Consider the following 14,844-nt stretch of genomic DNA (forward strand, 5'->3'; position numbering starts at 1 on the left):
TGGTTTTTACGTTGTTCGCAGGAAAAACCTGTGCTGGGCTGGGCTAGGATGTGATCTTGTCATTGAGCAAACAGTAATGATGTTTTTATAGAGCACATGTGGTCTAACCCGCGGCAGTGGAATGACCGAGAAAATGCAAACCCCTTGGACCCTATCTGCAATATTCGAGCACAACAGTGCGATGCAGGATTTTACAGAATTGACCTTTACAACAAGTCGACAACCCAAAGACTCAACTGAGGCGTGCATCAAAGAGGATTCTTCTGATCTAGAGAAAATGCAGACAGATTACAACCTGCTCACCATACACAGCTGACCTTACTCTGAGAAACATGGTTTATGGGATAGTGGCTGGGTCAGATATGAATGTTCGTGCAATTGAGGCGGTTTGGAAAACGATCATACGAGATATCATCGGAAAGTCAGTCTTTGCTTATAAATTTACGAGAAAATTCAGAGCCAAAGCTAATGGGAATAGCTTGGCTGTTAAGATCGCTTCTGACCGTGCTTTTTATCCTGCTCTTCTGTTCCAGCGTATCCTGGTGGTCAAAATATGGAGATGCTTCCCTTTCAGTCGTATTGTCTTATGAACTGAGCTTCCATCCTGCTGCCGTCTTTGAAGCTAAGAACATACTTTGTACAGCAGATAAGCCTCAGATCTCGCGACACATCATGTGAGGCTGTGATAAACTGTATTCATGAAACAGATGCATGATGGTGGCAGTTTGCTGCATTGTTGGCCATGGAGAAGGGCGACTCAAATAACGCACTAGTCGAGTCTTATGTAGATTCAGAAAAAGGCATTACGGACAGTGGGGTTCGATGGCTACGAAGACGGTCATTATAACAAAAGACACCACGCACCGGAGACGATGAAACAAACGTGAATCATATTGTGAGTTTCAGCAAAGAAACAGAATGCTCATGTAAAAAAGGAAGACTTTTTAACTCGTGACAGAAACAAGGCCAGCATGATTGCTCTGATCCGCACAACTCTGACTAAAGTGGGATGCTATGTTGTTCTGTCTTCAGGGGATGCAGACGTTGAAATTGTTAAATCAACAGTATAACGATCCCGTCGTAGCACCAAAACATTGGTGGACGAGGATATAGATTTGCTCATCTTGATCCTGCATTACTTCAAAAGAGACAATAAGACCATCTACATCCGCTCTGATGTAAATTAATGGTCAAAGGAACACAAAGTGTTTAATATTAACCTTTTGAAAGAACTCATGCTTATATAGGCTGTTATTAATCTTCAATAATTTGCAGCAACGGTAAAAAATGAAGTCTACATAAGTTGGTAGAACCTGATCCTATCATGAAGTCATGTGCTAGTTCATTCTCTCCTTCAAATGTCGTAAATTCGATTTTATGATTATTCAACTGCTTAGTGATAACCTCAATTCGATTAAAGTGTTCCTTTTCTCCTAAACTATGGCGTTTTACATAAAAACCATAACGTTTGAGTAACAAGTTATGGACGGACTTGTGGTCCATCGTAATGTGTTGAAGGCCATTTTGGACACCGTGTTGGATTTCTGTGTAACATAATTAGCTTACATTTCTGATGATATAAATGTGATATTAATGTATTTTTGCTCCCTGGGTAAAGACATCAAATTCATCAAATTTAAGTGGATAGATACATAGTTATATTTTATGATCATAAATATGTTTTGGCGGCCATCTTGGCGGCCATATCAGATGCTGTCTTGGATTTGTGTGTAATGAAATAAACTTAAACAATGCCTGATGATCTTAATGTGTTCTTTGCCACCTGAAACATATGTATAGACACCAAACTCGTCAAATTTGAGTGGATTGTAACATATTTATAATCATTAATAGGTTTTAGCGGCCACCTTGGCGGCCATTTTTGACACAATGTTGGATTTCTGTGTAACATAATTAACTTACACTTTTTCTGATGATATAAATGTGTTCTTTGCCCCATGAAGCCTGGGTATAGACACAAAATTCATCAAAATTTATTTGAAACATGCATAGTTCTGATCATACATAGGTTTTGGCGGCCATCTTGGTGGCCATTTTTGACGCCATGTTGCATTTGTGTGTACTTTATTAAACTTAACCAATGTCTGATGATATAAATGTGTTCTTTGCTCCCTGAAAACTGGGTATAGACATAAAATTGATCAAATTTGAGTGGAAAGTTACATAGTTATGATCATACATAGGTTTTGGCGGCCATCTTGGCGGCCATTTTTGACGCCATGTTGGACTTTTGTGTACTATATTAAACTTAAACAATGTCTGATGATCATTATGTGTTCTTTGCCCCTTGACACCTAGGTATAGACACCAAATTCATCAAATTTGATTGTATAGTTACATAGTTATGATCATAAATAGTATTTTTTCCCGATTGTGTTAGTTTCTCATTAATATTCATTAATATGCAAATGAGATAAATATATAATTTGGTCTTTAAAATAAAGCACAATGTGTAGCCATTGTATAAACACTAATTTGTTTGTAATACAATAAGATATAATGTAATAATGATGTGATATAGTCTCCCTGGTCCGTTTTCAAATTTTGAGTGGCCGCGGTGGTCCACCGTGAGATCGATTTACCGATAAAGTCCGCGGTGCTCAGCCACTGTCAACGCGATATAACACAATGGGGCCACCTACACCTACCACGGTGATTGTCCAAGCTGACGAAAAAATTTTCCACTTTTGGACTGTGTTTTAGGCAGAAATCGCGCTATACGTAGTGTATTTAACTGCTTCCGAACTTGTTTAAAATTAATTCCCTTACATTATTTGAAATCACTAGATAACTTTTTATGCCCCCTTTCGAAGAAAAGGGGGTATATAGTAGTTTTCGCACTGTCCGTCTGTAAGTCTGTTTGTCAGTCTGTCAGTCTGTCTGTCACACTTTTCGTGTCCGCTCTCTATTTCAAATAGTTTTCATCCGATTTTTACCAAACTTGGTCAGAAGTTGTATCTGGACAATATTTAGGTCAAGTTCGAATATGGGTCATGCCGGGTAAAAACTACGTCACGGGGTCACTAAGTGCATTTCAAGGATTTAGCATGGTGTCCGCTCTCTAATTGAAGTATTTTTCATCTGATCTTTACCAAACTTGGTCAGAAGTTGTATCAAAACAATATCTAGGTCAAGTTCGAATATGGGACATGCCGGGTCAAAAACTAGTTCACGGGTCACTTAGTGCATTTCAAGGATTTAGCATGGTGTCCGCTCTCTAGTTTATGCGGCTTTCTGATTTTTTTTGATATTCTAAAACATTTTGATGCCCCCGAAGGAGGGCATATAGTGATCGGACTGTCCGTCTGTCCGTCACACTTTGCGTTTAGATTTCGAAAAATGCTCATAACTTCTATGTCGCTTTAGATAGCAATTTCATATTTGGCATGCATGTGTATATGGACAAGGCCTTTCCATACGCACACAAATGTTGACCCATGTGACCTTGACCTTGAACTTAGGGTCCGCGTTTAGGTTTCGAAATCTGCGTTTAGGTTTCCAAAAAAGCTCATAACTTCTATCAAGCGTTTATAGGGGGCATAAGTCATCCTATGGTGACAGCTCTTGTTAAATCTTCTGATTATGATACACTTTATTCTGTGTATAATTTTACTTTAAGATGCAACCTATAATTATTTGTTTCAATATATATTAAAACAATAAGGGATATTGTCGTGGCGTTGTCCATCTGTCCGCCGTTTGTCCCACCCTCCGTGTTTATCTAAAGCTGTTTCTCAGCAACTTGAATGGATAGAATGAAACTAGTTCTAGCCCGTTCACACCACTGAGGGCAGGTATTTGGTTTCTTTCCTATGGTCGGATTTGTATGGAGTCGGGACCACTGCGAGCCGCTTCGGAGGCCGAGCTTCTTGCCTTTGCCAAGTGGTTCCTCAGACGTGTCGCCCCGCTGGGAGGGTCTGGTCTAGCTCGCGATGTACAAGCACCCAATGTATCTGCTCTCGAACACCAACCCGCAACGATCAGCTACAGCCAGAAAGATGGGCACGTCGCGAGATTGTTTTTATAGGACTGTTTTCGTCTCCAGCGGTACCATCCCAAACGGGATTCTATCCACTCATCGTGACTGTCGGGATAGATGGAAATCGAAGCCATCGATTAATTCTCGGCCGAGAGTTGGCCTTCGGAAGCAACCGCTGAGATGAGGCCCTCCGGCCATGAACGCTTTTCGGCGATTCCAGGCTGAGACAAACGATCTCCATGGGTCCCGAGCGAGACAGCCCGACGATCATGCCTCGCGAGCTCGGTTGCCCAACAAAGCCCGCGAGACCATCCTTAAAAGCAAAAGATAGGTTAGATCCCGTCCATTTCCGTGCTGAGCCCACGTGGCGTGCGTCTAATCGCCAAGGACATCCTCAGATTTCCCAATATCTCGGTCATAAGACTGTCATTTTCGGGAGCTTTAGGTGGATATCCACACCTACGTCTACACCTGCTTTGTGTACACGTGAGCGAGCCCTTTGCTCATGTTCGCTCTTCTGATAGTTGGCAGGGAACATGCTCCCCTTTGCGCGCGAATTATAACCCTTAAGAGGACTTTTGGTTGAGTAAAATTTGACCATGGGACAGATACATCCGTATGTGTACGGGAAAATCTTGGAGGCGGCCGAGTCGTACCTGGCGTGTACCACTTTCGACCTGCACCCTGTGTCGGTGCCAGTCGTCAACATATGTCCTCTGATTTAGGACCATTATCCATTCGTGAATAAGCCGCATAAGTTGATAGTTCCCTTGAGAGCTAGTCTGCACAGGTGACTTTCAACGCCTTTGTCCTCGATACCCAAGATTGCCAAGGTTTTCGTAATATTTAGATGCCAGCCGCCAAGCGCGCCGATGGCTAGCCCTTTTACGGTCACCGTGCTGACATGGTACTTCCACTTGATGGTTTCCGCTGGGTGTTTTTACTTGTTAAACTTCCCAGCGTTGTCCTTGTGTACCCCAGCATTGCTCTCGGTTGCTATGGTCAGATCTAACACGACCGCGTGATTGTCTTCACCATGACCATGTCTGGTTTTTATAGACGTGGAACACCCTGCTCTTGCACACTCAGTTTGGGCTCAAAGTCAGTCACCCAGCCTTCTGCCTTCACCTTTTCGGCTAAAGCGCTCACCAGCGTATTGTGTCTCTAATCATGTACCCTTCGGCCTAAGGACAGTATTATGAAATATGTCCAATAGTCTCAGGGCCTGTATGACAGTGCCGACACGTGGCATCATACCCAGGACTCGATCTCGCAAGAGTGGCCCTTGTAGGGTATTTATCAGTTTTCAATTTAATCCCGGTAATGAAGTCACTCTCATTGAAGTATTGCTTCCCATAGTCAAACCACGTGTTTGACTGGGGATATATGTGGGAATTGTGGCATTTGTCTGTAGCGAGTTTGGACCATTCTGATTGGAGAAGGGGTCTCCAAACCACTTTGGCATTGTCTCTTCCGGAGGCCGGTATCTTGAGACCGGCCTTTTCCACTGTTTTCCTGACCTTGTCTCCGAATCGGAAGACGTCAGCCATTCCCCTGTCGCATCAGCAGATTTCGCCACGCGTCTCAGGGTTTTAGCACTCGCTGCTGGGGCATACAGTGAAAATTGTGGTAGTCCGAGTCCTCCCCTTTTGTATGATATAACCTTTCAGGGCCATATATCAGATACAATGCAGATTTCAACAATTTCAAATATTGCATGGGTGTATAGATATCAAAAAAGAGAATTTCTCTGCACAAGAACAATAACCTTACACTTTCCTAAACAATAGTTATTGCCCTGTGTTGCTTTTGTATGATGCTACTTTTCAGGGCTATATCTCAGATACGCTACAAGATTTCAACATGAAACGTCATGATTAAATATATATCAATGAGGAGAATGCAAATGAATAAAAACACTTACCATACACTTTATTAATTTTGGATGATAACTAATATACCGTTTATTAAGGTAAAGGTATTTGCTCCCATCCTTAAACAAAATGTATTTGGCGGGGGATATTAATTCAACTAATCGGCTTGTTTTTTCCCTCTAAATGATTGAAAATTATGTTTTATGATATTTTAATAGTAAACGACTATTGTTATATCAACGAGGGGTACAGCAGTTGTAATAAACTCGAGCGCTTGGAAGTTTCAGGTTTATTTGTGTAAAAAAAATTGTAATTATAGCCTGCTAAAAAGACTAACTGAAAGTTACACGCACATGTCTGTGACGATGGTGGTTGGGCTACTTAAAACATTTAAGGCCGATAAAGAATGCACATCGATTGATTACGTCTTCTATAATTAATTGGATGGGCCACACTTCCAACACATGAGCTCCGCTATGTCCTGAATATAATACATACACGTTTTCTGAAGTACCAACTGCATCTTACCAATATCAAAGACATTCACGGCAGTTAGTTTCTTGTGAACCCAGTAGGCCTACTTGTATCAATGGCAAAAATAAACGTATTTAATTTGGTTGAGAATATAGAACACATGGAACTTAATCAGTGTATTCAGTATAGTATTCAAAATGGTTGGGATGTTTTCCCTTTTTTCCGAAAAGTAATTTATGCAACATGCGAAAAATAAACGTGCGCCACCTGCTTTCGTAATTTGGTGACTTGCATTTGGCTTAGTTTCATTCTGCTATGGTCCTATTCCACTACAAAAACAAGCCCACGATTCGCTACGATTTCTCACATTTATTGAATCGGGAAGACTCGTGAAAGTCTGCGATTCAGTTACGACAGTGGTACGATTGAGTTACGACGAATCGTGGGGTTCGGTTGAAGTCTTGCGAATAGGGTCGCGACTTCACTACGATGTGTAAGAATCTACTGCGACAGTACTACGAACGATGCAGATCGGTCACGACTAAGCTAGGACCTCACCGAACGCACCCATGAACTCGGCGCCAATATCTACTGATATTGATTCTAACACGGCACGCGACTTGTTTTCTATAGACAAAGAAGGAAATAAAGTGTGGGTTATTCTGCAATAAATAATGGGCGGAGCTTATTGTTTCGAAAATAGTTCCAAATAAATAAAGAAAATATTGCAGTAAAATGCACGTGCTTAAATCCCGCTCCTAAAGAAATTAAAAAAATGTAGCACGTATATAAATGTAATGAAGCAACAAATTGTATATTTGGTGATAAGTGGCATGACCACGCCTGCTAAGAATTTGTTTGTTAAGAAACGTAATAAAGAAAACAGTTATAGGGGCAAAAGCCCGCGAAGCGGGCGTTGACCGTTTATTTGTATCACTTTTCTGAAATACAAAGAGACATTACCTTATAGGGATACAAGTCAAATAATTTCTGCCGTCACCTATTTTCGCGATGGAAAATCATAGAGCGCTGGAGCACATAGGCACTTCGACAAACGCTATATGACACGTAGATGCATTCTTAATGAAATAATATGGCATGGCAGTAATTATTAAGTAGCGAATCGTACTCTATGTTATTGTATTATGATTTTCTACGATCAAAATACGTCTGTTTGCCTCCCTGTGTAAAACTTCCTGTTTCCCTTAATGCATTGCAAATTGAAAATTGCTCTATATGTTGTTAACAAAATCTTAAAAAAGATAACCCGTCTAAATTATTTGCGTACTTCCGGTTTACAATACCGAATAAGATTAGTTTCGAATTAACTTCTTCAATGAACCCAATAATCTATAGTTAATATTATCCCTTTACATAAATAAACAATTGTTTAAAAGTTTAATTTGTTCACAACATGAACGGCCGCGTTTCTTTCGTCGACAACTATACATGTCTGTGTGACGTCACTGCTTTCGTCGATAAGTCATTAAGAAGTAAAAATTGAAACTGACATACTCTGGTAGATGTTTACATTGTTGAAATTTAATAAATTAATGGAATGCACTCGATTTGTAAGTCATTATTCAATTAAAATATTGCGTTTGGTTACATAAAACATCAATCTATATACATGTAATATTGCTAAAGGTTAGGGTAAAGTGATCGAGAGTCGGACGCGATCTAGAGTCGGACATTTTTACGTTGATTTATTTCTCCTAAAAAGTCACGGAAATATGCAAAGAAAGATAACCATGCACAGAAAGATAATTAATCTATCACAAGTTGTCGTTCTTTTGCCCGTGACGCGTTTCCGCTCTTTTTGAAGGACAAGGCTAAAAACCACCCGAAGCGCGAATATTTTGAAAGTCTTTTCACGAAAAAAGTAAGTTATCTCACATTTTTTTATGGCTTATCTTAAACAATGTAATGAAAGAAAATATGCTACGTGTTTCTTCATAAAGAATAAACATATTCTTTTTTTCAAAATACCGTTTATTTGACATAGTTTTGATTTAAGTTTTTATTTTCCCCTCCCAAACGAAGGACGTATATTCGATTTTAAGACGGACAGACAAAATTGCCGATTCGCTTATGAGTCGGACAGTCCGACTTAAAGTCAACTGTCAAAAAAATCATTAATATTAAATTATGTTTATAGATCCAGTTCTTTTATTTCAAACTTGCACAGTAATATATTTAAATTTAGATCTACATGAATTATTTCTACGATATTTAGAAACATATTTCTTACCAAATGCTTTGGTACAAAAACAAATGCATGGACAAAGCACCACAAACAACTAGCCCTATTCGCCAGAGTAAGCATTTAAAGCACGCACCTTCTTCTGCCTTATAATTACCTACTGTTTTAAAATCAATCTGCATTAATAATATATTTTGTGGTAATTGTTGGTTTTGTTTACGTTTCTAGTTTGGTTCTGAGGTTGCTTTTCTCGGTTTAAGTACTTCATTAATAAATCATATAGTAAGGAATAATTGACCAGATGCCGACTTTTATTGCATTGTTTATCCGATCAATATTATAGATTTCTACAACCAGTCAGCCTTGAAATAATGTATATTTAAGGTTTTTTTTGTTGAGGGGGGGGGGGGGGGGGGGCTCTGGGCCTAGTGGTTAATATAATAACTGGGAATACAATATAATTGAACAATTGTTGACGCGATGTTAAACCTGATGCAAAAAACAATTCCAGAGGTCAATTATTCCAAACTATATTTTAGTTTACACCCTTTACTTGTTAAGTACAAGGATGAAGAATGCCATTATCCGTAACGTGTACGTTGTTGGTATGCACCACGGAGGGAAAAAAGAACTAGAGGTCGGGGCGCTATATTTTTGCAAGTCGGAGCCAAACAACCCATGGGATCCAAATGCTGTAGCGGTCTTTGATGACAGAGACCTAACCCGGCGTGTGTGCTATCTTCGCCGTGAAGACGCTCGAAAACTCGGGGAAGTTTTAGGCTTTGAACAGGGCACGTGTTACCTGAGACCCAAAATGAAGGCGGAAAAGTTTTCAAGATTTAAAGGCCCGATGCAAAACTGTAGCATTGGGTTTAAATGTCAAGAAGATGTCACGCGATTGAAGCCAGTGCTGAATAGCACCTACATTCATAAAATATACTGACAATTTAAGACAACAACGTGCTAGATTTAACCCTTTATTTATTATGCCCCCCTTCGAAGAAGAGGGGGTATATTGTTTTGCTGGATGTCGGTCGGTCGGTTGGTCTGTCGGCCTATCTGACTGTCGGTCTGTCGGTAGACTAGTTCGTTTCCGATCAATAACTTGTGAACGAATCAACTGATTGGCTTGAAACTTCCCGTTTGCATTGATATGGGCATTAGATGACCTATATTGAAATTGGGGTCAAATGTAACTAACACAATAAGTGTGAAAATCAAGGCCCTGTTTGGGGGCATATGTCTCCGACCGCGGAACTCTTGTTTATTTTTATTTCATATTTAAAAAGTTTGATTTTGTTGAAAGTTCAAAATAAAATAAATCGAACCTTTTCTCTCTGTTTGTTTCTACTAATTAAACTATATTACTTTACAGTGTCAAATAACAAATGGTCACAGCCGGACATGGACGACGCTGTAATGGCCGTCAACGGAGGAATGTCAGTCCGCCGTGCTGCTGAACAATTCAATGTTCCAAAGTCGACGTTGTCAGATAGATTAACTGGAAAGGTCAAGGTCGACAGTGTTTGGGGGAAGAAGCCTCGGCTATCTGCGGTCGATGAAGGCGCCCTGATAAGTGCTGCTACAGCTCGTGCTGATAAGGGCCTGGGATTCTCTAAGAGCAATTTCATGAGATTCGTCGGCGTCTTTGCAGACGAAAATGGAAAGTCCTTCGAAAACGGGCGACCATCCGACATGTGGTGGAGAAATCTGAAGGCACGGCATCCAAACTTCTCACTTAGATGTCCAGAGCCTACAGCAGCTAACAGACATGCTGCCATGACAAGGAGCCGGATTCACTCATATTTTCAAGACCTCAAAGGAGTCCTTGAAAAATATAATTTTGACAAGACTCCGGAAAGGATTTGGAATATGGACGAAACCGGCGTCCAGATGTCTCACAAGCCCGTGAAAGTTATTGCTTCTAAAGGCTCCCGCACTGTACACGGTAGAGCTAGCATCTCTCGGGAAACGACAACCGTTATAGCCTGTGGGAACGCGTCCGGTCGTTGCATACCACCGTACTTCATTTTCCCTGGCAAGACAACAAAAAAGCTTCACGGGTTTGACACCGAGTCCTGCAGAGATCCGACTTCACCTCTCTACGGGGCGAAGTTTAGTGTCAGCGAGTCAGGATGGACGAAGGAAGGAATAGCCCATCTTTGGTTTACCAACCACTTTCTTCCAAGCATTGGACCAGTTCGCCCCCAACTTTTGATCTTCGACGGACATGGATCTCACAACAACTTGGAATTTCTCAAGCTAGCACGTCAAGAGAGCATCATCCTTGGGGAGCTGCCAAGCCATACCAGCCACTGGACCCAGCCATTTGATAGGTCGGTTTTCAAATCTCTCAAAAGCAGTTGGAATGCAAATGTCGACGAATTTATCAAAATCACGGGTGTTTCTCTTGGAAATTCAAGTTTTCTACGTGTGTTTGGTAAAGCATTGGCGGCATCTGTAACTCCAAGCAATGTCATTAGCGGGTTCCGAGCAACCGGTATTCACCCGTTCAATCCAAGCGCCATTCCTGACCTCGCGTACCTACCAAGTACGGAACTTGCTTTGATAGCATGGGAACTGTTTTCGTTACATACAAAATTTCGCCGATTTTAAATTTAAGGTCATTATTATTCAGTCAAACTAATGGAACATAAAAGTTATCATTTTATTAAGTTTTGGAGTTATTTCTTGAGTATATTCTACGTGATTATTCTCAAGACCCTTTCTTTTGTGATGTATTAAGTTACGTTGTGATTGTAAACAATATTGTATCTCCGACTCATACTCGATCATTTTCGTACCAAACTGTTTTAAACTGTAAAAAAAAATCAAACTGTGCTTACATACACATTGGAAATAGACTAATTCATATGTACATTTTATGGATTCTTTTTTATTTTCTTTTAGAAGCTGCTCTGTCAAATGCTGGACTTCACACATTCCATGCAGCATTCTGCTCAACAACATTCTGCTCTGCTGAGCTTTGTACTCAACAACGAAGCAATTCTGGACCTAAAAATCTTGACCGGGACTGAAACATTAGCAATTGTGACTCTGTAATGTTCAACGTTAGTGGACTGTAAAGAAACTGCAATTATTGTGACGAGACTCTGTATGTCTGTAAGCAAAAAGAATATACAGCATAACAAATATCAGGTGTGAAAACAATGTGAAAGAATAGTGAAATTAACAATTTGCAATCAGGCATGTCAAATGAATTGTTGATATTAAAAATGATAGTTCCCAGGCAGCTCTAGACGTTTTTTTTTCTGTATTTCTATTACAAGTATTAATTCATAAAAAAAAAATAATGTACGTTAAGTCAATGACGTAACATCCGCTTTCTGTTATTATTTGTATTATCCTGATGAAGGCGTAAGCCGAAACGTTGATAAAAAAGGAAAGAAAAATATGTGTTTTTGTTGGATTTATCATACTAAAGTATTAATTCATAAAATGTATGCCACAATTAATAAGCACACTCTGTTTAGAGACCATTGTGTTGTCTCATTGTGTGATGATGACTTTGAGTAATACATTGTACATTAAACAATATCTACTAAGTTGTTTTTAAGTATCAGATTTCTTGTTTATTATATAAATGAATGTTAATTTTTGCTTAAATATAAATGTGCATAATGCAGTGCCAGTAGCACACTTTGCAATATTTTAATTACAAAAGAGTGTGCTGTACACTTGAACTTATACCTATAATTAATAATCCTTGCCTAAAAACTCATTTGACACACATGAGACCATGTTGTGTATTACCATTATTATTTTGCACATTATGCTGACACTTTGAAAAAATTGCAAATAAGCGAAAAGCAGAAGTTTAGTCTTGTCAACTGTCTCTGATTACCACTGATTACTTACTTTTGAAGACCATATAAGAAGCGAAAGTGTAGGATACGGTATTCATTTTATTTGATGACTGCTTGTTATTATTTCTTCATAGAAGGCGTACTGGATGAGTGAAGTATTTTTTTTGGTTCTACATCTTTGATGAAGTCAACTCATTGACATTAAGTGCCATGACTGAGCGTCTTTTTTAACTAACAAACGCGTGGTAGGAACTTACCGAATATATGCAAACTCATAACAGTGTGTCTAATACTACATGTGTTGAGTGCACAGAAACAAGGGCGAGAAGATAGGGGTATAAATGAACATACTGAATGTGTTATTTTGTTTATGAGCTTGAACATACAAACACTTGACTTTAATCAATTGGGATGTACATGCAGTTTAATAATCGGGTTGTTATTTAATAATCATATTCATGTGGAAACTGCCTCATTCACATGCAATACGCAGCTGCTTTCTATATGTTTAATGCCACATTCCATAATGACTGAATATCTTTACTTTCAAAACATGAAAATGAATTAAATGAAATGAAAATAAACGAAATAATGTAATTAAATTCAGGTGAAAAATATTTGATTATATTTTATTTAAATATGGTTTGGTAAATTATTTACTGGTAAAACAATTCTTGTTGATAACAGTAAATTCGTGGTAATAAGTATGTTGTTGTTTATTTTTTTGTCTCATACATAAAGTGACAGGTACACTCATATATTTAGCGTTAAGCTTATGATGTGGGTCTTCATCATAAACCTAAATTTTTGCTACTAGTATTTTCTCCTTAGCACCAACCTAGTAATGTTCAATCTGTGTATGCCATAAGCGATAGTTTTTACCAACTGTTAATTCCTGAGGATTCAGAAAAATACAATAAGTTTACCACATTTCATGACATAAGCTCTAACAGTGCCGAAGATATGCAAAGAGTATTGTGTCCAAAGCCAAAGGTGATATTTCTGGTCTGTGTAATTTTGCGCAGTGAATGAGGTCTATGCACTTCTTTCAAGATAGACGCAAACACTCCCGCAAGCATTGTTGCATTTATATATTTATTAACATTTATTAAGAACAAAAAGTTTTTCATTTACATATGCAGGGGATACATTTACGATGTCGATGATTTAGACATGGGACCAAAATAATGAAGTACGGCACCTTTTTTTATGCTTAAGTTAAATAAAAATCGTTTTAGAAATAATCTCACCCTAAAACATAAATGGCATCCCTGCATATGGAAAACATCAATAAAACACAGTTTCGCGAGATTTTTTTTTTAATTCTAACATTGTTTTGAAAAATGGAAACAAAAAATGAAATACATGTTTAAGAGTTTGAAAACAGTACAAGGGGTTACTATACAAAAAGCATAGCTTCATTAACTTGTTTAAGATTTAAACAATTTATATTTTATTGCTTTGCTAAAGTACATATTATTTTGTAAAGAAATTGAATGTTTTGTTGCATGATAATGTGCAGACATATATTACCCGTGTTATTTTTATCAAACATCAAATAAGCTTTTGCCCGTAAATTAGGTAGCACCTATTATCATATTAGCATGTCAGCTTTTCAGAAGAATAACAACACATGTGACGTCATTTAGTTTCTATGAGTGTTATTCTCAATGAAAGTGACGCAATTTGCAAAATTGAATGAAAACGACGTCAAATGTTTGTACAATTCAATGACGTCACTAAATAGTGAACTTTGTACTAAGAAGGGCGGAGTATTTAAAAATATAGTTCACGTCCAAAAGCTTGAAGCAAATCAATCAGAATTGTGTAAGAATAGAAATAATATTTTTCTATGATGGCTTGTTGTCGAATAACCCACAGTAAGGAGTATAGATTCGTGTTATCAAAGCACTCGCGCTCCGCATTCGTGATTTAATTCCTACGCATCTATACTCCTTAATGTGGTAAAAATAAAATTATCTCTTTTTTTAAAGCATATTAAACAGTAAATAGCTAACTTCCTAAGCGTTCCTTTATTATTACTATTCAGGAGTGTCAAAAATTTGTGCATACTTGGTCTAACTGAGAAGTATGATGATATATATTTGGTTCTTTCCTCTAAATAAAACGGACATTTAAGTATAAAATGATATTCATCTTCTAAATCGTTTAGATTGCATAAAGCGCACTTTCTCTCGTTTCTGCTAATGCTATAATGTCTTCCTGTTTCAATTAACAAATTATGCGATGATAGGCGTATTTTAGCAATGATATTTCTATGTTTTTTATTGTCAATCACATCTAAATACAAAGACCTTTCAAATACAGGTTTAAGTTCTTTATACAGTATTAATGAAGTTGATGAATCAACATTAACTCTCCACTCAGATACATACTGGTCTCTGAGTCTAGTCTTTAACAAAGGAATAAAGCTTTCAATAATAACTGACCCAGGAAACAACCATA

At 38.4% G+C, this 14,844-nt stretch overlaps 1 protein-coding gene across 1 annotated transcript; it reads left to right on the forward strand.

Moving 5' to 3' along the window:
- Positions 1–9,955: 9,955 nt before the first annotated feature.
- LOC127878723 (uncharacterized) lies at positions 9,956–11,167 on the forward strand. Its single transcript, XM_052425255.1, has one exon. The coding sequence runs from the start codon at positions 9,956–9,958 to the stop codon at positions 11,165–11,167; it is 1,212 nt and encodes a 403-aa protein (XP_052281215.1).
- The last annotated feature ends 3,677 nt before the right edge of the window (positions 11,168–14,844 follow it).

The sequence above is a fragment of the Dreissena polymorpha genome, chromosome 4 (genome assembly GCF_020536995.1).
Source record: "Dreissena polymorpha isolate Duluth1 chromosome 4, UMN_Dpol_1.0, whole genome shotgun sequence".
NCBI lineage: Eukaryota > Metazoa > Mollusca > Bivalvia > Myida > Dreissenidae > Dreissena > Dreissena polymorpha.

Coding starts and splice junctions, on each gene's coding strand:
- LOC127878723 (XM_052425255.1), top strand. CDS start 9,956: ATGGACGACGCTGTAATGGCCGTCAACGGAGGAATGTCAGTCCGCCGT.